This window comes from Coptis chinensis, chromosome 3 (genome assembly GCF_015680905.1).
Source record: "Coptis chinensis isolate HL-2020 chromosome 3, ASM1568090v1, whole genome shotgun sequence".
In the NCBI taxonomy this organism is placed as follows: Eukaryota; Viridiplantae; Streptophyta; class Magnoliopsida; order Ranunculales; family Ranunculaceae; genus Coptis; species Coptis chinensis.
In genome coordinates this window covers 48,571,550-48,597,052 of record NC_141458.1, presented here as the reverse complement: position 1 = coordinate 48,597,052, position 25,503 = coordinate 48,571,550, and the positions used below count along the sequence as shown (strand labels likewise).

The window sequence follows — 25,503 nt, the reverse complement described above, 5'->3', positions numbered from 1 at the left end:
TGGGCGCGAGTCGCGCTCCGTGCAAAAAAAAAAATTCCCGAGGAAGTTTAAAGCTGAAAAAGACAACCACAGTTAGAATCGAACAAGGGTGGGTGGGTGAAATGGGACTTTAAGAAGAGTTGTTATACTACGAAAACAATGCGAAAGTGAAACTAAGATGGCAGCGGCGCCATTTGGTAAAACATAAAATTGATAGTTTACCTATGAAATGAACGATAAAACTCAAAACGTAAGTAAACTAAAACTATCTTATGTGCCTATATTTTATCAAAGATTCTACTCTCAATCCTATGAGATATAGTGGAGTAAATGATTCGTTCCACTCCTAGTCCTTCCGCATGCTGTGTTCTCTACGTATAAGTAATCTTAACTAAAAAGTATAATGAGAGATTTACGAAATGGCAACTAGACTACGATGCAACTACCCACAAGATGCAACTAGTCGACTATTAGAACAACTATGGGAATGCTACGTTGATTCTATGATAAGGAGTTAGAGGGGGATTGATTCCACCTTAACTCGACTTAATCCTACTAACGACGAATCATCGTAATCCAAATTGAACTGCTTCGTAGAACAATATTGTTACTCCTAATCCCTAATTACACATGGCATTTCTACCAATTCATAACTAGCATGTGAACGATTACACCCATTCTCATGGTGAACTAATCATTTCTAGAGTGGAAAGGAAATTACGACGACTCTACGATAATCGGAATCAAGCTTTCATCAAGGCTTCTCAACCCCCTCAAATGGAGGTTTAGCCGAGAATCATTATGCTATCATTCCCAATGGAATTCAAACAAGACATGATATCAAGATTTGAACTTTGCTTATTTAAACTCAATGGAAACTAATCATGCAATAATTTAATTAAACTAATAATGACATCAATGAATTGCAATAGATGTTTAATGGAAAATGAAGCTAGATTATCAAAAACAACTAACTTTATTAATCTAATGAAAAGTAACAATAATTCAATAATCTATATTAAAACAAGGTATGAAAACTAATTAATTAATGGGATAAAACTCAAAACTAGATCTAGATCTATCTTTTTCTAACCCTAAACTCCATTAAAATTAGCTTCCTAACCTAACTTATTTTCTAACCTAACTATCTACCATTAACAAAGAGTCAAGCTCTTGTTTTTATACTTTCAGATCCAAAAATCGTGCATAGGCTTGGAGCCATGTTTTGGGCCAGAGAATCAAGCCCAAAACCCAATTCTTTCAGTCCAAAAAGGCCTCTTCAGCTGCAGTTGGCTTCAACAGACTTTTCGTCCACTTTTGCTTCTTTGATTGGGTCAAGGCTTGGACCATTGTAAATCTCTTTCCGAACCGGTCGTTTTGACATAAGGTAGGCCCAATTCTGAGGTTTGAGTCCAAAGATACGGCCTTCGGAAGTTCTGCTGACTTTGTGTGTTGTTTCTGCACGCGTCGACTTTTCAGCTTTTGACCGGGCTTTAGAAAGGCTTTGTCTTCTTCAATCTTGGCCTTTAATCATAGAACTCCTTAGCAACTGACCTTTGCTCCTTTATCTCGCTAAAGTGGCACATTTTTGCACATAATGGACTTTGAAGCCTGAAATGCATAAAAACACGTAATCAGTATTAACTCTTAATTATTACTCACATAATTGGTCTAAAAGTATGACTGTTACAGGGTTAAAACTACAGTTTTGGGCTCTTATCACTGGTCCCAAAGAAAAGTAACAATACAAAACATGTTGTTTCGGGTCTGTAAGATCCAAAGAATGTGGAGAATCAACTTACCTATATTAGAAGGTTTTGTCATTCCCACTTAGGTGTGGGCTATCCACGTTCCTACTGCCATCTAGTTCTTCCTCAAAGAGCTCTATTTCGTGCAAGTAAAACTACTAGAGTATTGCCCCTCAATAACCGTCACGGTCATCAGATCAAAAACCGAACCGTGGAACTCCTGACTCTCTATAATCTTGTGCATTGCAGTAATACCTAACGCTCTGCCAACCACTGCTCTGTTGAACTCAAACAAATACTCCCCAATCATAACGGTCACGTTACCCTCGTTATCACGAGCTAAGCCATGATAAAAAGTTTGAATGAGAGAGGGGGAGTATCGAGCTGTAGAGTCTAGCATTAGAGGTTTCCAACCTCTCCTTAATTACTGCGCCTTGTAGAATACATCATAGATCCCCAAATCGAAGAGAGAGGAAAAGTCCATCTCGGGTACAATGGTTCAATCTGCTGCCATGAGTGGAGATTTTTGTGAAACTGAAGGTTGGGTTGAGAAGGGGTGAAAGTTTGCTGCAAAGTGATGGAAGAAATTTTAACTTGGGGGAGTTCAAGGGGCGGGCGCCGGTTTGGGATACGCGATCGCGCTTGGTTCTTGAATTTTAGATATGAAATCGGGGAGAGAGAAAAAGGTAGGTTATTATATCCGCGTACGACCATCGGGTATTGGGTTTTTAGGTTTATGAAAAAATTTAGCCCAAACCCATATGAATATCTAAAGTACCTAAGATGTCTTTTACTGTCTCGTAACTCGTAAAACGTGAATCCCCACTTCATTACCGGTTGGAATTGGACAAACGAGTTGTCTAAATGACCAGTGCAAAAACTCCTATCCAACGGCACATCACATGCTTCTATCAGAGGTCATACGACATGAAAGATGATGGAGAACACCTAGAGGTGCATAGATGGCATAAGTTTAAACACGATAGAGCTCTAAAGAAATAGAGTGTGTCAAACTTGAAAGCAAGTGTGTATGAATGGCATGATCAGACAAAAACAATGTTACGAGGGCAAAAGAAGGAGGATCTTTATTTTGTATTTACAAATTGAAAGATAAAGATTAACTAATTTTTTTGGGAATTAATTTTTGAAAACTGCAAAAAAATGTGGGTCGTTTTTAGTCAGATTCCTAAGACTTGTTGAGATTTTTTGAAAACTTTAGTCAATCCCAACCAGATGATTGGATTACTCTATTAATATGTGCTCGGTGGGTAGGTGTATGACACATGAAAACCTTGAAAACTGAATTATCACTATGAGGTTGAAGATTGAGGCAAGTTCGTGTTTGATAGTTCGAGCACCAGCAGCCTTCTCTCATAGCGCGTCTCTTATGTGCGTATGAACTCTTACCCAAACCAGGAATGGTTTTTGGTATATGGGTCCATATTTTCACTTGTTGTTTTTCTAGGAAGTGCTTGGATACGATCATTGAAACTAATCCATCTAGTCTTGCTAGATAGAGTGTTTTTGTTTGGAACAGAAGAAATTTTTGAAAATTAGGAGAATTTTGAAAGAAAAGGTTGAGAAAGGGAAAGTTTTTAAGATTTAAAAAGAAGGGGAATTTTTGAAATTTTTGTACAAGTGTGAGTCTTTTAACGTCAGATTCTCAAGACAAATACAGAGAGGTGAATATAAAAGATAGAATTAAACAAAGAATAATATCACTTTGGGTTACACTATTTGTTTAATTCGTGTTTGAAGACGCCTCATTTTTTTTTAGTTGGTTTTCCCAGGCAAAAGATATCTCTAACCATATAGAGATTTTGATAGGAAGATAAGATTATACGTTAATCCAGTATCATTTTGGTTACTCCGGGGCGTATAATTTTTATTTTTATATCCTCAAGTTTCGAAACTATGTAGAGATGTCATAAAGAGACTCGTACTCAAAAATAGTGATTCTTAACTCTAACTTTGAAAACAAACTATAATAGGTGATCTTAGGCAACTTTCATTTCTGCTCTGAAGCGAACCCAATTCAGACAAACAGAATTTCAGTTACACGAGTTGGGGGATTTACTGTGCAAGACATGGAATGTCTTCACCCATGCAAATAGTGTGGTGATATATTTAATAAGCAAAACTGATATCAAACCACCCCTAGATTGTATTTTTCTAGGAAGTGGTCTATGTAGAATCCATTGCCCATTTTGTTTTTGGGAAAATCACACAACTATTGATGTATCGAGAATCTTGTATTAAGAGAACGGGGAACAACTATTTTGAAAAAGAAATGTAAAATAAAGAAAAAGAAAATTGCAAACTCACTCCATAGGATCACACTTACACGTGTTTCTATGCCTCCCCCCCCCCCCCAAACAAGAAGTATGCTTTGTCCTCAAAGCATATAAATAAAGAGGGTAGGAAAATTACCATTGAAGCGCGTGAAATTCGGGAACATCTGCAAAACAAAGTTAGAACGTACTAATATAGAAAATAAAAACTGACTCAACTCTATAAGAGTTCTACCCATTATGGGGTTAACAAGAATGAAATTGCTTGGGACATAAGCAGACACTAACTAGAATTAAAACTTACCTTATCTTCCGCATTACTTATCATCTTCCTCATCCTCTTCTTCTATAAAGAAGTGAGGTTCCTTCGCGTCCTGCCATGCCATGATATGCTAGGCTTCCCGCCATTTATCATCTATTATTGCTAACCTATTAAGAACCACTTGGTCTGACGGGGTGTAGGGTGCAACCTGATGAGGTTGTATCCTCCACCCTTGCCAAGTCATTGCACGGAAAGATCGAATAATACTATTGGTGGGTCGTGCGATTATGTAACCGCCGTAATCCAATCCGTGAAACGTGTACAAAAACAGGAAAGAAACATAGCATAATACGGGAAATTAGAACAGGCATAAGAAGGTACTTATGTCTCATGCTATGGGATCGAGCTAAACTAGACATCAAGGTTCGGGAAGGTCATGACACATATCGTCCGTGGCTAAAGCAAGGAAGACGCCGCAAGTGGCATCATTCACGTAAGAAAAACGCCATTCCCTAAAATGTTTAGCATGATCCAAAACATAACAGTTCCTATGTTCATGGACGGGCTACCAAAGGCGACGTTATATTCCCTTGGTCCTCGATCACGGAAAATGCCCGCGCCATACGACTCATGCAAAAACTCGTAAGTGTAGATATACATATTATCTACCCAATAGCACCATGGGTCTTGTATTTCAGTGGGCATAACAAGTCCAAGAACAAATGCTAGCAAGAACCTAGTAATTTCCATTGGTTCATTATCAATGTTGATGGAGAACACTTGTTCTCCATCTAGTCTCTCAAAGAAAATGCAGTTATCGTAAAAATAAGATGCTAGTGTTGGAGAATAAAGTGCATCAGGTCTTACCATAAGCGGTTCCCAGCCTACATATGTGATCGCTTCGCGAAACCAAGCACCGTAAGTAGTGCTTTGGACCAAATCTTCGAAAGGTTGTTCCGGTATTAATGTTGGAGATGTCATCTCAAAATTACGCTCTGGAATAGCTGCGAATGATCCGGAAACTACCGGCAGAAAACTGGAACTTTTCAGGTCCACGGAAGTCAGGGCGCGAGTGCGCTCTGAAGATTTGGAATTCCAGTGTTTGGCTGGTCATGCTCACCGCCTTGCCGAAAAGCGCTCGACAAAAATATGAAAAAAATTGCAGAGCTGAAAGTCGCGCCTCCTAGGGCTGAAAAGTCTTTCGGAGTTCTTGAAACTTCGGAAAATGAGGCTAAACGTGGGAATCGTGGGGAGTGAAAAGGTGAGTGATGGAGGTTAGGTGTAGTGTGAGTTGTGAGTGTAAAATGTATGAAGTTTATATAGGTTTTAAGTTGCTAAAACGGATCGGGAAGTTGCCAAAAGGTTTTTATGGCAGTTTCCGGAAATACAAAGATTTCCAAACCCGAAAACGGAAACAACTCATTTTCTTGATTCTAAACAAACCTAGCATCTTTTAGGTTGAATTTATGATAGAATCTACCTATTTAATCGATATTTCATCCTACCATGATACTTATTCATAGATATGCCTAAACGGCCATATTTTCACCTTGACTCCGCAATAAATTCTAAGACGAGGGTCATATAAAAGTCATGCTGGAATAGATAACACCACCCCCAAACAATTTGGGAAGGTGGGATCAATATTAAACAACCACGCATAATGAAAATAACCGCATTATATTAAAATTTTCATTCGAAGTACATTTCGCTACAAAATTCAAATTACGGAAATAACACTTACATTAAAATAAATGGCAATAATGAAACTACAAATAAAAATAGAAACATCAAACGACACTATCCCTAACCACTCCGGATCTTGGTAGCGGAGGGCACACTGGTCGGGGTTGGCTCGAGCTCCCGATGGGCCAAAGACCATTAGATCTTCGGCGGCGACACTCGTGCCTCGATGGGGTGTCCTCGGAAGGAGAATCCCCGTGAGGTGGGAATCGTGCAAGCATGTCGGCCGGCCCGACGTGGCCGAGCTTCTAGCTCGCCCTCATCTGTTCCCACCGCCGTCCCTCCGCTGGGATCGGATCTCGAAGTTATGATGGATAGTAGTCCGTCGAGTCCGGAGGTCTTCGCAGATAGTGTTGAGTGAACGATGCCCACGATGAATTACGCCATGTGTTCGCATCGATCCGACCAACACCTCTCCGGGCATCCGCGATCAAAACAAGTCAAGTCCTCCTCATCCTCCGAGGCATTCTCATTTCCACCATCCTCCTTGGCGTTCTCGTTTCCCCATCCTCCTCGTCCCTCTACCCTATCCTTAGGCAACCTCCAAACTCGTTGGACACACTCCTTATAGATGCGAGGATTTCGGTGTAGGGTGATGTAAGACCTATCGACGCTGAAATGCTCTCAACTTCAAAGATGATCTTGGTTATTAACACGGGGAGAGGTGCAGCGGACTTCCCTACTCCCCTAATCATGCTAAGCAAAACTCCAAGATCTGAGAACTTCGTACTTCTGCTCCTGGAGTATCCATAAAATGTGGAGGCAGTTTAGACCGATGTCGTTGACCTTCTCCTTCCACAGGACATTCCGACCAATCCACTGAGCTGCAGCCAGCTGGTTGGTTCTTAGGGATGCCTGGCGAGCACAATGCGATCTCGCATTGTAGTTCCTTCGCAGAATCATCCACGTTCATCAGTGACTCTACCCCATTATATTGGGACTCCTGCAACGTGACATCCAGATGGATTCTAGGCGGAATGCCTAAAATCTCCGCCAACAACCCAGTAGTTACCTCCTTCCTCCTCTTCGCCACCATAACAAAAATTCTAGTCCCCTCCACCTCCTTCGTGTTGTAAAACCGTCGGACTAAGTCTTCGTGGTAAAAGGCTTCAGTCGAGTACCACAAGCTATTTCAGTCTCTACTGATCATTTCGTCACCGTAAAACGGCGTGAAGTGGTCACTAGTAAAAGCTTGCTCCGGCAAAATTCGACGTTGTTGAGCCATTTTAGTGTTTGGAATGTAGTGGGGGTTTCAATGGGATGTGGTGTTGGAATTTGAATCGACGGACTTAAACAAACTGTGGTGGTGGCGCGGCAGTTCAAAATTTTAAATTTTCGGTGGTTTTTGGTTATTTAATTTGGTGGAGATGGTGGTGGAAAGCTTTTAGATTAGATTGGAAGTAGATTTGAACTGTCGGCGTGGGTTAATTTGGTTTTCTTTTTGTTTTTATTTTTTAGGTTTTTGGAGCTTTGATGGGCGTTAATGGCGGTTTTGAGAAGATGAACGCGACTGTTGGGCGAAGGTAAAGAACACGGAGTGCTTGTCGGGTGGGGCGGGGTTGGGCCCAAGCCCAATTCGAAATTTTGAATTTTCGATTTTTCGCAAAACTTCAAATCACAATTGCCGCTTCGTTACCGGTCCGATTTTTGCGAATGAGATATGGAAATGATCAGGAGAGAATTTCTAATCCAATGATCCATAAAACACTCTATTCCGACCGTGGATGACATATAAGATAGTGGAAAACTCCTCGAAGTGCGTGCATGACGTACGTTATGCGAAGGACTGAACTCTAAATTCATGATTATGTCAACCTGAATTGAAATACAATTAAACGGCCTAAGCAACTGTAATGGGACATAAACATTCTATGACGGAAACACGAACACCCCACCCCCAAACAAATTTTTTTTTTTTTTTTTTTACAACGAAGCTTAGAAAATTTGTTTTTAGCAGTGGGTCTTTTAAAGTCAGATTCCCGAGACTTCCTAGATTATCTATGTTTTTTATATATATATATATATATATATATATATATATATATATATATATATATATATATTTATATATTTTATAATATATAAAACAATAAACAAGAAAGACATAATTCACCCCATAGAGAAACATGACTCAAAAATCTGAGAAAGCATGCAAGAGTGGAAAACGTGAATTTTGTTAAACGTGGACTTACGATCCAGTACTTACAGCCACACACTCCGTAGGAAGGGCCCGGTTACCTTAATGGTGCACTCACCAATATATGGAAATGAAAGGAAATGCACCAAACACAAAAGTTGAGTCGTTTATAGTCAGATACTCGAGACTTTATCTAAACATATGTATGAACATGCAGTTTATCATATATCAACAACCGAAATAGTTGTGGATCATTCCATAAATAAATATCACAGAAAATATATCCAAACACAATCAAGCACCAAGATTTCCTATGACGCAACCTAGTGAAATGAAAGCGAAGTCGGATAACCCTATTACGTAACTTAGCATGCACCTTCTTTTTCATTTTTGAACGAGTGGGTGTTCTAGTAAATAAGTGTGGAAAAGTGAATGGTTGTGGAGAATATGGTGGATATGGATAAGCTGTAGAAGGACAACATGTAAACAATGAGGATGTGGGTTTAGCACAAAACTCATTCATGGTGTGTGTAGGGACTGTTTCAAGTCTGAAAATGAAGGTGTCAAATGCTTTTGTCTTCTGAATTATTTGTTTACTAGGTGGATTTAAAAAATTATGAAGCACAGAAGAAACAGAAGGATCGAGTGCAAACTCGAGATTCCTTTAAAAGGGTGGAAGGAGGGAAGTCGAGGTGTATGTTGTGCAAAGTAGTTCTTGATAGGGTGATTCATCACCTGCTCTAAGAAACTCATCGAATTCTTCATCTAGATTGGTCATATCCTCGTTACTATGATAGTCCTCTACATCTTTGAGAAAGTCATCTATCTCATCATCATCCGTAATATGTGTATCGACTAGTGTAGGGATGGAAATGTTGGAGTTTGAACTTCCAAAGGAAAGAAATTTGGGCATATGATTATCATGGAATGTGTTGTTGAAATAATCTCGAGCAAAGCTCTCGATCATGCTAACCTCTTCATCCATAGATGAATCGGGTAACTGTGTCTTTGTTTTAAAAACATTGACTTCAACAACAAGATGGCCAAAAGACATGGACATTGAACCATCGCGGCAATTAATGAGAGCATTGGCAGTTGCCAGGAAAGGACGCCCTAAGATGATCGGGACAGAGTCGTTAACGACTTCTGTATCGAGGATGACAAAATCAGCCGGATAGTAAAAATCCTGAACTTTTACCAGAACATTTTTGACGACACCCTTAGGATACTTAATAGACCGATCAGCTAATTGCAACATCATTTTAGTGGGTTGCATCTCGTCTAGACCTATTTGTCTATACAAATAAAACGGGAGTAAGTTAACACTAGCCCCCAAGTCTAATACGCCGGGTCGTCGTATAAGAATCTCCTAAGGTGCATTAGACAATGGGACGACCGGGGTCCTTGTACTTAACAATTCCATTATGTTAGGATAGAGTTGGGAATTGTTCCGTTAAAAAGCGTCTTTTGGTATATTGGTCTTACGCCTAGTAGTACACAACTCCTTAAGAAACTTAGCATGGTGTGGTAGCTTTTTAATAGCTTCGAGGAAGGGAAGGTTTATAGTTAGATTCTTGAAAACGTCCCCTAATCTCCTCATAATTAGTATCCCTAGTTAACACGGCTAATTTTTGTGGAAATGGTGGTTTTGTCTATATTTAGGAATGGTATCACCGGATGTTTAACCGTGGCTTTTCGTTTCTTAGGTTGTGTTCAGAATCGGTACCTCTACGGTGAATAGGCTCTTGATTTCTATTTCGCATCTAGTAAAATAGCGGGTGTAGGGGCTACTAGTGGGGTAACTATAGGCATAGTTACTTTGTTATCAACCACTCCTTAATCGGAGAGTGGTGATGGCCTTTAGCTCACCTACATTTTCATATTCATTACTAGTATTATCGGTTACCTCAAAGGCTATATTTGTTGTTTTAGGATTAGGTATTTTCGTGACACGGAAACACACCTTTGGGTTGGGCTTTATCTTGAGCCAATTTGTTGGGTTAAATTATTAACGGATTGTAGAAATTTGTTGGTTAGATTGAGCCATGGTTTGGAAAAGTTTTTGGCTCACTTGTATGAAGGTGTCAAGACGATCCGGTTATGTGGGCATAGTAGTCACGGGTGGTGTGACTGGAACTATTTCACGTGAATTATTTATGGGTGGATTTTGATAGTTATTATTTACCGGAACGATACCTCTATAAGCATTATAATTATTATAACTACCTTGACTTTGTGCTTGACTTTGTCGAGGTTGCACTTGGTTGTTATAATTATTAAAATTACCCTGACCCTGTCCGTGTCGTGGTGGAGCTTGGTTAAAACTTTGTGTTGGCCTAACATATTGATTATTGTACCCTGGAGGTGTGACGTGTTGGTTATTTTTCCAACCGAAGTTGGGATTTTGTCTCCAAGGGGTGTTAGGTTCACTATTAATGGAACAAGCCTGTTCATAGGCTATAGGGCAGTGGAAGTCGGGATGCTCAGGGCTCCAACAGAAACTACATGGATTTGAATTTACGTTCATGACGGGGATAGGCTTTTGTTGAACCGAAATGGCCTCTACCTTTTTAGTGAGTGATTCAATTAGAGTTTTAAGCTCGGGATCGTGTTTAATTTCAAACATACCGGCGGCCTTAACTGTATTAGAAGAACTAGCGGAGCGGTGGATATCGTCAATACCCCCCCAGTTGTTATTTCGCTTAGTTTGATCCTCTAAAAATTTATAAGCCTCTGAGGCTCCTTTGCTTAAGAAACTACCCCCATTCATTATGTCTAGGACTTCTTTATGGTGGTGTAGAAGTCCTTTGAAAAAGGCACGAACTAACGTGTCTTTCGCTAAGTTATGATGTGGACACTCTATAAGGAGATCGATGAAACGATTCCAAGCCTCTGAAAATGATTCATGAGGATTTTGTTGAAAGAAATGAATCTTGAAAAGCATCTCATCCGTCTTTAGGGGTGGGTAAAAATGTTCCATAAACAGCTGAACAAGTTTAGACCACGAGTCCATTGCATTAGGCAGGCGGAGTTAACCAAGACGATTTGCCTTATCGGCTAAGGTGAAAGGGAATACCCTTAGTTTAATTTGTTCCGCACCAACCGTAGGATGGTAGAATGTTGTTAGGACTTGTTCAATCCTACGTATGTGTTGATAAGGTTTTTCATGGTCTAAACCATGGAAAATGGGTAACAAATTAAAAATATTTGGGGATTCGAAATCCCCACCGGGTCTCCGCTAGAACGATGCAAGATTTGGGGGCTATCGCTCAAGGCTTTATAAAAGTCCGAGAGAGGAGTTTCTCCTTCGTCGGCCATTGTGTCAGGTGGTGTGTGTGAAATAGTAGCTAGAGGTGTAGTGGGTGGTATACTAGATAGAATTGTTTGTTGACGTTGTTGTGTAATTACGTTCGGTGTTTTTGTTCGGCCGGACCTTAATCTCATACAAGGCTAAAACCAAACTTAGCTAAACACATCAACACTCCAAACAATTCGATATACTAGTATAAACCTCTAACGAGGAGATCGCGAGGTGTGGAAGAAAGGAATACCTGACAAGTCCTTGCTTCGCTTATGAATAGCGTCTTGTTTACGTGTTCGGTGTATATAACAAGTTAGAACAACGAAAAACTTGAAAAATCAAAGTTCGAATCAAAACCGTAGAAATCCGAGGAAAAATCTAGCTTTTGGCGGATCATAAAGAAAAAGATGATCGCTCCGTGTAACTTTAAGTTACAGTGATTTAGGGCGGGTCGCGCTCCACATGGGGGGGGTCATTTCGGTGTTCTAGGATTATGGGGAGGGGCGCTCCGTACGGCAGCGAGCTGGTGCTTCGGTGTAATTTCTCGTGGGACTTTTCAACGATGAAACGGAAAACCACAGTATGAATCAAACAAGGGTGGGTGGGTGAAATGGGACTTTAAGAAAAGTACTTACACTACAAAAACAATGCGAAAGTGAAACTAAGATGGTAGCGGCGCCATTTGATAAATCTAAAATTGAATAGTTTACCTACGAAATGAACGATGAACTCAAAACGTAAGTAAACTAAAACTAGATTATGTGTCTATATTTTATCAAAGATTCTACTCTCAATCCTATGAGATATAGTGGAGTAGAGTGATTCGTTCCACTCCTAGTCCTTCCGCATGCTGTGTTCTCTACGTATAAGTATTCTTAACTCTAAAGTTTAATGAGAGATTTACGAAGTGGCAACTAGACTATGATGCAACTACCCACAAGATGCAATGATAAGAGCCCAAAACTGTAGTTTTGACCCCTTAATAATCATACTGTTAGACCAATTATGTGAATAATAAGTAAGAGTTAATCTTGGATTACGTGTTTTTATGCATTTCGGGCTTCAAAGTCCATTATGTGCAGAAATGTGCCACTTTAGCGAGATAAAGGAGCAAAAAGTCGTGAGAACTTCGAATGCCATATCTTTGGACTCAGACCTCGGATTGAGGCCTACCTTATGTCAAAACGACCGGCTCGGAAAGAGCTTCACAATGGTCCAAGCCTTGACCCAATCAGAGGAGCAGAAGTGGACGAAAAGTCTGTGGAAGCCAACTGTAGCTGAAGAGGCCTTTTTGGACTGAAAGAATTGGGTTTTGGGCCTGATTCTCTGGCCCAAAACATGGCTCCAAGCCCATGCACGATTTTTGGATCTGGATGTATAAAAACAAAAGCTTGACTCAGTGTTAATGGAGTCAGAGGCAGTTAGGTTAGGTAGATAGTTAGACCTAGATTAGTTAGCCTCCATTAATTAGTTTTAGAACTTAGTTTAATTAGTTTCAATTCATTGTATTAGATTAAACCTTTGAATCTTGTTCTTCATTTGATTAGATCAATAAAGTAGTATTCTTTATCAATTTCGATTTTGTCATTTCCAATTCTAGATCTAATTTCAATTCCTGTCCTTATTTCATTTTAGTCATTAAATTAGATTTCATTATTGTTTAATTAAGTAAATTTCAATGCTTTATATTATGTTTAGATTTAATTTAAATGGAAATGATTGCGGAATGATTCAAGGCTAAAACTCCATTAGAGGGGTTGAGAAACCTTGATGAAAGTTTGATTCCAATTATCGAAGATTGTCGTAATTTCCTTTCCACTCTAGAAGCGTTTAGTTCACCATGAGAATGGGTTTAATCGTTCACATGCTAATTATTAATTGGTAGGAATGCCATGTGTAATTAGGGATTAGGAAGAACCGATTGTTTAGCGTAGCGATTCAATTCGGATTCTGACGACTTCGTCGCTAGTGGATTAAGTTGAGTTAAGGTGGAATCAATCCCCTCTAACTCCTTAACATCGAATCAACGTAGCATTCCCCTTAGTTGTGCGATAGTCGACTAGTTGCATTTAGGTGGGTAGTTGCATCGTAGTCTAATTCCCCTTCGTAAAGCTCTCATTGACTTAAGACTGATTTCTTAGACTTAGAAAACAATCCATGCTAGGGAACTAGGAGTGGAACGAACTTCCTACTCCACTTAGTGCAATTCGCATCAAAGTAGAAGCTTTGATAAAATATCTAGTAAAAGTTTAAGTTTTAGTTTACTTACAGAGTGAATTCATCGTTCATTTCGTAGGTAGACTATACATTCTACTTTATCATGCAACTAGTCGACTATTAGAACAACTATGGGAATACTATGTTAATTCTATGATAAGGAGTTAGAGGGGGATTGATTCCACCTTAACTCGACTTAATCTTACTAACGACGAATCGTCGTAATCCGAATTGAACTGCTTCGCAGGACAATATGGTTACTCCTAATCCCTAATTACACATGGCATTTCTACCAATTCATAACTAGTATGTGAACGATTAAACTCATTCTCATGGTGAACTAATCGTTTCTAGAGTGGAAAGGAAATTACGGCGACTCTATGATAATCGAATCAAGCTTTCATCAAGGCTTCTCAACCCCTCAATGGAGGTTTAGCGAGAATCATCACGCTATCATTCCCAATGGAATTCAAACAAGACATGATATAAAGATTGAAACTTTGCTTGTTTAAACCCAATTCAAAACTACTAATGCAATAATTTGAATTAAACTAATAATGACAATTAATTGAATCTACGAATTTAAATTAAACAATTAATGGAAATGAAACTAACTTATGGAGAACACTATTTTATTAATCTAATGAATAATAAAACAATGATTCAATACTAAATTAATAATCTAACTACTCTAAGTCTAGCTATCTACGTAATAAGGGAATTTAGATCTACACAATTGTAAATGACAAGAATCAAAATTGATAGCAATAACTATTTTATTTATCTAATCAATCAAGAACAAAGATTCTAAGAGTTTAATCTAAAACAAGAATTGAAATGGAACTAACTTAATTAATCTACTGAAAACTAGATCTAGAATTCTATATATTTTTAGGTCTAACTAGCTACCATTAATTATCTACCCTATCTACCATTAACAAAGAGTGAAGCTTTGGTTTTTATACATTCAGATCCAAAAATCGTGCATGGGCTTGGAGCCATGTTTTGGGCCAGAGAATCAGGCCCAAAACCCAATTCTTTCAGTCTAAAAAGGCCTCTTCAGCTACAGTTGGCTTCAACAGACTTTTCGTCCACTTTTACTCCTCTGATTGGGTCAAGGCTTAGACCATTGGAAAGCTCTTTCCGAGCCGGTCGTTTTGACATAAGGTAGGCCCCATTCCGAGGTCTGAGTCCAAAGATATGGCCTTCGGAAGTTCTGCTGACTTGTATGCTATTTCTGCCCGCGTCGACTTTTCAGCTTTTGATCGGGCTTTAGAAAGACTTTGTCTTCTTGAATCTTGCCCTTTAGTCATGGAACTCCTTAGTAACCGACCTTTGCTCCTTTATCTCGCTAAAGTGGGACATTTCTGCACACAATGGACTTTGAAGCCTGAAATGCATAAAAACACGTAATCAGTGTTAACTCTTAATTATTACTCACATAATTGATCTAAAAGTATGACTGTTACAGGGTTAAAACTACAATTTTGGGCTCTTATCATAGCTTTTAAATATAAAAGCCATCGGATTGATCTTTGGTTTGATATGTTTTAGGGATATAGCTTCGTCGATCTGGTGCTCTTTTCTTTGTCTTCCTTCATTTTGAATCAATATTCTTTTGTATTTAGATAGATTTCGATATTGTTTCTTTGAGAGATTCTTTTACGCCTCTCTTTCTCGCTCAATCACTCAATTAAAAGGTATTCTTATCTAGGGAAGTCAATGGGTTGGGTCAGGCCCGAAGCCCAATTAAATTCAAACCAATAAAATAGGGACTTAGATCTTAAATATTGTTTGATAAGACTGTTGCGTCAGTTCTGGACATACCCCTGTCCGGTCCAATAATGGCCCGATCCGAAAACTAAAGTAGTTTTGCTAGTTTTTCAATTAAATATTAGTGCATTTTCAACTATTAGCATACATAAAAAGTTTGAGACTTGGTGATTAGTGATGTAGCGCCACACATAAAGCATGGGTTCGACTCTTGCTATACTCGATTTCAATTTTTTTTAAAGAAATCACAAAAAAGTTAACTACTTCCATATAATCTTATCGGACCTAGGCTAGGTCGAATCCGATCGTATGCAACGGGACCTAGGAGGGCTTGGACATTCTAAATGTGAATATAATTTGGGTCGGACCTAGACATAGGTGAGTCATGTTCAAGTCCGGCCCGTTGACAGCCCTACTCTTACCCTTTTCATTTATCGCCAAAAATTGAGGATGTAAAGTTTTGGTTTTACCCATTTGCAATATCGTAATATGTATCGTAAAATACCAACGGAACTTAACATGCCATTATGTTTTTGAGTTCAGTCTGAGTCACTCTAATCAGCCCGGTGCTGCAGGTAATTTCTTTCTTCTCCCATTATTCACTGCTCTAGATTCTAGACACTATAAAGTGTTTTTATTTCAACCACACATCAAATATTTCAACCTAATTTAATAATCTTGAATTTTACTAATTTTTATTTGTGTTGTTGTGGTGTAGTTATTATATAGTGGATAATGTCGTTTAAGTGGAATGCGGCGGTGTTTAGGAAAATGGCTAAGAATGTTGGGGAAGATAATTTTGCACCTGGAGTAAAAGAGTCAGTTAAGAAATTTATTCCAGAGAATCATAAGATTGCTATGGGGAGAGCTAAAAGAGGGCTTTATGCGGGACGTCATATTCAATATGGGAATCAGATTAGTGAAGATGGTGGTAACAAGTACTTTCTTCTCCTTTACTCAGAAAATAATTTAATAGTTAATTAGTGTTTCTTATTGTATGTTTTGATATATTTGCAATGTTGATTTTGGCTATAGAATTTTTTTTGCAAGATTATTTATTTCATGCAGTAGGCCTAAGTTTCATCTGTAGCACAGCCTAATTTCCATCAAAATGCTTAGATGCCCAAAATTGAAAATCTGCCCAGGTTGAGAGCCCTGCGTTGTGTTGTGCTTATATAATTGTGGGTAAGAAAAAGTGGAGCTGAAGTGTTGTCCTTTACTTGGTGGCAGTGACTCTTCTCTTTCTTTTTGCTAAATGAAGTGTATTTAAGATGAAGTGAAAATATAGTAGGATGACAGGGGACTCAGTGTGTAACTGACATAAGACATCAAAATTAAGGGTGCCACCCCTTGGGTCATTTACATATGGTGCTTATCAATAGATGAGGGAGAGAACGTTTTCTTGTTTTCAGGTTGATTCTAACAAAGCATGTGTAACAGTGTTAGATACTTAGATGAAGAACAAACTTTTATTTGAAACTTTTATTGAGATAGAGATTCATTTAAGTTTAACTTTATTGTAGTGAAAATTAGAGTTTCAAGTCACGAGAAAAGGATAGGGGACGAGAGATGTTTGCTTAATAATTTGCTCATGGTGATATTAGGTCAAGGTGAACTTGGAAACCGAACATACAGGACAAACGTCTCTTCAGTTACATCCTTTATTGCCACATCCAAGTAAAGGTCAGTACACATGCGCTTAAGTGCATTGACAAGGCAGGTGGGATAGACGAGTACTTGCTTAAAACACCCTCTCACAAGATGGACACAGAAATGGGTTTCTTCTGGAAGGCTAAAATGGAGAAGATGTATAAAGAACAAGAACTCGGACAGATGGATGTGGAGGATGAAACCAAGGTTGAGCAGGGTTTCAAAGATCTGAAACTGGCCAAGAGGGCTGCTCGAAAGGAAGCCAGAAGAAAGAGCTTCACTATATCAAGGAAGCAAAAACTGATCAAGGAAGGAAAAGTAGATGCTAGTGACGCTGAAGCTGACAATGAAGATGAAGTCCAAGCTAAAGCTGAAGCTGATTCTGAAAATGAAGCTGAAGCTGTAGCAATATAGCATCTAGGACTAGGGAATGAGCGTAGATTTCAAAGCGAGCGTGACACACTATGAGGGTGAGAAAATAGCAAATAGCTCCAGATATTCCGCTGTCCAAGCTCTACACATTCAATCATCTTCCATGCACCATACAGTCCTTGTTATTTTCACTAATTTTGAGGTGTTAAAACTCGTTCGCTACAGCACGAGGGATAAAACTCAGTTTACTTTCCTGGCATTATATAAATGTTTTAAGTTGATGTTTATGGCTCAATTAAGAGGTCTTAGTAGAATTTGAGGTGAGACTTATGCTTAAGCTCCCAGGTTTGGTTCAACTTACTTGCAGCAGCAACCGCAACAGCAGCTACAACAACAGATTCAACAACAGCAGCAGCAGCACCAACAACAACAACGGCAGCAAGGACAGCACCAACTATTCCCTAAGCAACCAACCATTCCATATGCTTCTCCATTGCATATAACCAATGGTCAGCTAGCTAGCCCAGACACGAGGAGTACAATAATGGGGATTGTGAATCCGACAATGACCAGTGGTTTGGTTCAAGGAGGTGGACTACAAGGTGGAGTTATGGGTATGGCTGGCCTTGGAGATGGGACTGTCACAGTTGCATCTGGGTCTCCTGCAAACCAGTTATCTGATGTTCATGGGAAAAGTAATGGGGATTTGTCTTTGGTGTCACCAGTTCAATGGAAGTCTAAGAGGAAAAAGAAGCAGTGGGACTGTGGAGAAGGTTGTTGAGAGGCGGCAGAGAAGAATGATAACGAACAAAGAATCAGCAGCTAGATCAGGGGCTCGTAACCAAGTGCCTATTCTTGTATTATAATTATCTAATGTTTTCATGTGTTTTTTCTAGTTTGCTGATTCTTTTTTTGTTTGATAAAAAAAACTCCTCATAATTTTGTAAGGTAATTTATACTTTATCTTTTACCGAGTTCATCAGTAATTCCAACTGTAGTTTTGCCCAATAGCTATGACAATATCAGTATGTGTAAATTGTTAGCTTACATTGATTTACTTCGAGGCAAATTTGCTCTCTTTCATGCAAACAAATAAATGTGTTTTTTGTTTAAAAGTAATGAGACCAGATGAAGAAAGGGGAAAATACCGTGTATGAAGAAAGTCATAGAGTCAAATCTTGTTTTGGGTCTTTTTTTTTTTCGATAAACTGCTTTGGCTTTATAGTGGATTCACTACCTCAACCTTGGACTATTTTTAGCTTACAATGGATTGTCTTAAAACCGGTTGCCTTCCCCGGCCTGCTGCCCTGCACATTAATAGGGAAACAATTGCAAGGCTTCATAAAATGCCATACTAGTCATGGTTTGAGAAACAAAAGCTAGTATGTGTCAACAAGAAGTAAAAACTATGTCAGACCATGCATGATTTCATTACAGTACAAAATACACCATTCTAGGAGAACTCTCAATTCTGCTGTATAGTATATTAGCGAACAAAGTTTGCTATGTAGTAAGAAGTAATATATACATGGTTTTTCCAACTAAGCTGTCATAGTCTTTATATTTCCATGCTACCAACATAGGCATTGTGGATGGAGCTCTCATGCCTATGTATAATAGGTTTTGATTGTTTAAAGACGCTCTATCAGTTCTCTACAAAGTGCCACTTCCATTCCTGATCTGAGTCGGTTTCAGAACCTCAGTATCGTGGTCTAAAGTCACGTACAATAAGACTACTCTTTACTTGAAAGTTCCAATGGACCATTCAGATGTAATTTGATTCCCATATTGCCAACGTGAACAACAAGGAAAGATAAAGTCCTTTCACGTTCTACAATAAGTTTCCTCAAAATTGGCTGCTACATTGCATAAACCAATTCTCTCAATGCTGGGGAATAAATTTAAAGCACCGCCTTCAGTGTCATCTTTTGTGCCAAAAATATTTAGGGTTAACCAATATTACCCCCCCCCCATCCATTAGATGGGAAATTAGGGTCTCCCTCCTAAATAAACCAATTGACTTTTTTTTTTTTTGTGTATTTAGGGGGGAGACCCTAATTTCCATCTAGTGGGGGGAAATCCTAATTGGCTCATCTAGTAGGGGGTAACACTAGTTCACCCAAATATGACTTTTTTTTTTGTGTGCATTTAGGGGGGAGACCCTAATTTCCCATCTAGTGGGGAGGAAATCCTAAGTGGCTTATCTAGTAGGGGGGTAACACTAGTTCACCCAAATATTTATACGTGGGATAGACAAGAGACTAAGGAAGCACCATAATCAGCATCGGACACATTGTAATTCGTTTGTTTTAGGATCTATAGGTTTATTTGTGTTAGTAAATATTTTTCTTGTTTGTTTTTTTTTAAATCGTTCCTGGGTTCATATATTCACGACACAGTTTTTGATTGGTAGTTGTTTTACAAGTGTGTGTAATGAATTTCTGTGGTTGGATTTTTAAATTTATATAAATATACAAAAACATGTATGTTTTGGCTCTACCTTTAGATCTTTGCAACCAAAGTAGGAAAATTTATATTGGTGATTTGACTGTTTGGGAAATTTCTTAATTCGAGAGTTTGGTTTATTGGTACTTTAGTTTTGTGGAAACTCTTTAGGTGCTTCACGTGACTACTATAAAATAATGTGGTAGGTATTTGATGAATTGTGTGAAAGAGCTAGAGAGTAGCACTCGAGAGATGGGAATAAATATATTGTCAATAGTTCCATACACAGCCACTACCACAATTTATCAGAACCTCTCATGGAATAAATATATTGTCAATAGTTCCATCTGTGGCTACAAGCCACCAACTGGCCTTCCTGAGTTCCAGTGCCGACATAGGAAGAACTTTATAATCTTTGTTGTTACTAAATCTTGCGACCCTTTCGAGATTAGTACTTCCCCTATTGGGGTAAGGTACGTGCACTGACCCTTTTTAATCTCATCTAGAGCATGTTAAGCTTGAATATCCAAGAAATGGGGCTCAGCCCCTTGGTTTTAATCCGGATGAGTGTAAACCCCTTCATATCGGCCCATACCACATAACCTCCCTATTTATCAGCTCATATCACAAAAACTCCCTGTTTTCCAATATCAGCGAAATTCCAGTCCGATTTCTATTTCCTATTTTATTTTATTACCTTTTTTACCCTTCTTCCATATTTGGATCAGATCTCATTGCTTGAAGCTTCTCATCCAAATTAAAAACCTCCTTCTCCATTTCACTGACCTCTTCAGCCTCAACATCATTTTTCGCTTCCAACTTCTCAACAAATTTCGACATCCAACTTCACAATGAGAATCGTCATCACCACTTATGATCAACGTACTCACGCGATTTGAACAAGCCAATTATAACACCAAGAAAGAAGGCCAAGCATGAGGAGTAAGGAAAGGATGGAATGCTTAGGTGGAGTGATGTCTGAAGATGAAGTATACATGGAGAGTGGCCCGGGAGCTCATGAGAGTGACTCCTCCAAAGATTTGGGATTTTTTAAGAGAACTACTAAAGATACCAGCTTTGGTGGTTTCGAGATGTGTTGTGTTGAAGATGTGGTGTGCTGGAATGCTATGATTGATGGGTATGTGAAATATAGTGAAATGGAGCTAGCTAAGTTGGTTTTTGAGAGAATGGTGTGTAGAGATGTTGTGTCTTGGAATACTATGATTAATGGATATACATTGGTTGGGAGTATTAAGCAAGCAAAGAGGTTGTTTAATGAGATGCCTGAAAGAAATGTGGTTTATTGGAATTTTATGTTGGCAGGGTATGTTAAATGTGGTGATGTTGAGGGAGCTCATGGGATTTTTTATAAGATGCCTAGGCGAGGCGTGGTGTCATGGAATGCAATGTTAGCGTGTTACGCATGTGAGTGGTAAATCGAATGAGGCTATGGAATTGTTTAATGAGATGCGGGATTTGGGTGTCAAACCGACTGAGGCTACTGTCGTTAGCCTGTCATCGGCTTGTGGGCATTTAGGTGCACTAGATCAAGGAGCTAGTTTACATGCTTATATTAGTGAGCATAAGATTGGATTAACTACTATTGTGGGTATGGCACTGGTAGATATGTATGCTAGATGTGGAAGCATTTCTCTAGCTACTGAAGTCTTTTACTCTATAGAACTTAAGGATGTTCTTACTTGGAACACCATCATAATCGGCATGGCCATGCATGGACATCTTTGCGAGGCTCTTCGACTTTTTAAAGAGATGCAAGAGGTGGTGTATGTCCCGATGACATAACTTTTGTAGTTGTGTGCTTAGTGCATGTAGTCATGCGGGGATGGTGGACGAAGGCGGAGATTTCTAGCTTGCATGAGCAATCTTTATGGTATTGACCCAAAGGTGGAGCATTATGGTCGTGTTATTGATCTCCTCTCGTCTTTGGGCTTTTAGTGGAGGCCGTGGAGTGATCGAGAGAATGCCCATGGAGCCAAATTCCGGTGCTTGGGGAGCATTGCTTGGAGGTTGCGGGGATCCATGGGAACATCGAGGTCGGTGAACTTGTGGGAAAACACCTTGTCAACATCCAACCTCACCATAGTGGTCGGTAATAGTTTCGATCACATTACATTTATGCCTTACTGTTTTATGACGTCATATAGAATGTAGAGTTCATGAGAACGTGACTTATTTACATTTTTTGACATTAACAGCTATACTTGTGAATTCTTCATATGCCGACAATGTTGGTTCTGATGATATTGTCTCTTTCGAAGGGATTGAGTCTAGAGAGAAGATCTCCGAAAGTGTGACGAGTTGTGAACCGGATCTGCATCACGCTCATGTGGATACCTTTGTTAAGGAAGAGATTTAGACTCTAGAAACATAAAATAACCCTGAAATTCTACCTGCTGTAGAACCTGTTCAAGCTCCTCTTTCTCGTCGTCCGGCTGGCCTTGGTGGCGTTGCTCCATTGATTGCTCATTTTGATGTTATATAGACACATTTTGTAAAACTATATTTCTGATCCACTGAATTTTTATAGATGTTTTTGACATTTGAGTTCTAACTAGGTGGCCGGGTTATAAAAATATGAATTTACATATGCAAATATGAAGTTACATATGTGAATACAAATTTACATATGCAAATATGAAATTTCATAGACGTTTTTTCTGACATCTGACAGGTGACACAGGTTATGTAAATATGAATTTTCATATGTAAATATAAATTTACATAGGATGACGTCAGCCTGGTTTGTCCTTAAGTCGAAATTATAAGTAAAGATTGATGACGTCAACCCGGTTTTTACAAGGGTATTTTGGTCTGTTTTGGCTTTAATGTTATGTTTTAAATAATAGGGAGGTTTTATGCATGTGTTCGGTTAGAGGGGGTTTTTATGCTGGTTATGTATCAACCAGGGAGATTAAACCCAAAATCTGCTTGAATATCATGCCTTCATTCGCTTACTTGTGCTAAGTTCACTATTTTGCTTAAATTTAGCGTCGTACGTCACTGTGGGAGTGGACTGATTATTAGGTTTAGTTCATAAGAATGACGAACTATTGCAAAATGTATGAGTATTGTGTCACGTTCATTGCTTCATTTAATTACTATATAGAATCATTGGGCAAGTGGCACTCCAGACTTTTAGGGACTAAAAATGTGGAATGGCATTGGGGCTGAACAAAGTAGACCCGTGCATACGCACCGGCTCTTTTAAAAATTTGCTCAACAATCATAACAAATCGTGATTCCTGTTTTCGTCGCTAACCTATTTTAATTTCCTAACAAATTGTTTTAATCAAGTCTTAAAAATCCGTTTTAATTTCTTAACAAATTGTTTTAATTATGTTTTTAAAAACCCGCGTTTTTTAATAGGGGGAGGGATACCATTTTAATTTGGAAATAAAGAGTTTTTATGCCACTATTTGAGTTTTGGTTTTAAAAGGAAAGGAGATTCCCGTTTGAAGTGAATTCTAAAAAGAAAAGAGTTTTCCGTTTTAAGTTAACTATTAAGTTGATGATGTGATATTTTAATAGAGCTCGAAAAATACCCCTTGTGGGAGCTTTAATATTAAGACTAGCTTGTAGGCCCGTGCATACACACCGGCTCTTTTGAAAATATTTTGATTTTTTTTAGAAAATTGGGAGTACCGTTTTAGTCGCTAACCCGTTTTAATTTTCTAACAAATTGTTTTAATTAAGTTTTAAAAAGCCGTTTTTTTCAATTGGGAGAGAGATCATGTTTTAATAGGAGAATAATTCTCGTTTTAATTAGATATGCTAGATTTTCCCTTTTCAATAGAGGAGAAATTCCCATTTTAATAGGAGAATGATTCCCGTTTTAATTAGAAGTACTAGAATTTGTTTTAATAGGAGAGGAATTCCCGTTATAATAGGAGAGGAATTTCCGTTTTAATAGGAGATGATGTGGAATTTTAATAGAGCTCGAAAAATACTCCTGTGGGAGCTATAATATTAAGACTAACTTGTAGGCCCGTGCATACGCATCGGCTCTTTTGAAAACACGTAGATTTTTTTAGGAAATTGGGACTACCATTTTAGTCCCTAACCCGTTTTAATTTTCTAACAAATTATTTTTAATGAAGTTTTAATTATGTTTTAAAAACCCGTTTTTTCAATTGGGAGAGACATTCTGTTTTAATAGGAGCAGGATTCCCGCTTTAATTAAAAGTGCTAGAATTTGTTTTAATATGAGAATAATTCCCGTTATAATAGGAGATGAATTCCCATTGTAAAAAAGGATTTCCGTTTTCAAATAGGAGAGAAATTTATGTTTCAATAGGAGATGATGTGGAATTTTAATAGAACTCGAAAAATACCCCTTGTGGGAGCTTTAATATTAAGACTAGCTTGTAGGCCTGTGCATACGCACCGGCTCTTTTGAAAATATGTAGATTTTTTTTAGAAAATTGGCACTACTGTTTTAGTCGCTAACCCATTTGAATTTTCTAACAAATTATTTTTAATTAAGTTTTAAAAACCCATTTTTTCAATTGGGAGAGACATTTTGCTTTAATAGGAGAAGGATTCCCGCTTTAATTAAAAGTGCTAGAATTTGTTTTAATAGGAGAATAATTTCTGTTATAATAGGAGAGGAATTTCCATTGTAAAAAAGGATTTCCATTTTCAAATAGGAGAGAAATTTGTGTTTTAATAGGAGATGGACGTGGAATTTTAATAGAGCTTGAAAAATACTCCTTGTGGGAGCTTTAATATTAAGACTAGTTTGTAGGCTCGTGCATACGCACCGGCTCTTTTGAAAATATTTTGATTTTTTTTAGAAAATTGGGACTACCGTTTTAGTCGCTAACTTGTTTTAATTTTATAACAAATTATTTTAATTAAGTTTTAAAAACTTGTTTTTTTCAATTGGGAGAGAGATCATGTTTTAATAGGAGAATAATTCCCATTTTAATTAGATATGTTAGATTTTTCCTTTTCAATAGAGGAGGAATTCCCATTTCAATAAGGGAATGATTCCCGCTTTAATTAGAAGTGCTAGAATTTGTTTTAATAGGAGAGAAATTTCCGATATAATAGGAGAGGAATTCCCGTTTTAATAGGAGATGACGTGGAATTTCAATAGAGCTCAAAAAATATCCCTATGGGAGCTTTAATATTAAGATATAGATGGGTAATTTCCTGAATCAGACGTTGACTTAATGATTAGGATAGAGTAGCCCGTTGAATGTGGCAGAGAAGATTTATTCCACTTCTGGACGTGGCCCCCATTTGATGATAGTATAAAATACCCGTAATACCCTTACACAACATTTATATATAAAGACATTGTATCTCATATGTACGACATTATGTAGTGCTATGACATTCGTATTTAGATAACCTAAAAATACACGTTTAACTTAACTAAATATGATCATAGTAAGACAATGTATCTCACATGTACGACATTATGTGGTGTTATTAAATGACACATTTAAGTGAACTAAATATGATCATAGTAAGACATTGTAGATCACTTGTACGACATTATATGGTGCTGTTAAATTCGTCTCATTCTAGTTATTTGAGGGCTCCTTTTGATGAACTTC

General features: G+C 38.2%; 1 protein-coding gene and 1 non-coding gene across 2 annotated transcripts; both read left to right on the top strand.

Moving 5' to 3' along the window:
• The first annotated feature begins 11,000 nt into the window (after positions 1 to 11,000).
• LOC147509866 (small nucleolar RNA R71) lies at positions 11,001 to 11,104 on the top strand. Its single transcript, XR_015219631.1, has one exon. It is a non-coding gene; the product is annotated as a small nucleolar RNA R71 (small nucleolar RNA).
• Positions 11,105 to 15,876: 4,772 nt separating this feature from the next.
• Positions 15,877 to 18,483, top strand: LOC147509865 (uncharacterized). The gene is made up of 3 exons (XM_086602030.1): positions 15,877 to 16,026; positions 16,170 to 16,389; positions 17,819 to 18,483. The coding sequence occupies exons 2-3, from the start codon at positions 16,187 to 16,189 to the stop codon at positions 18,252 to 18,254; spliced, it is 639 nt and encodes a 212-aa protein (XP_086458156.1). The 5' UTR covers positions 15,877 to 16,026; positions 16,170 to 16,186; the 3' UTR covers positions 18,255 to 18,483.
• Positions 18,484 to 25,503: the final 7,020 nt, after the last annotated feature.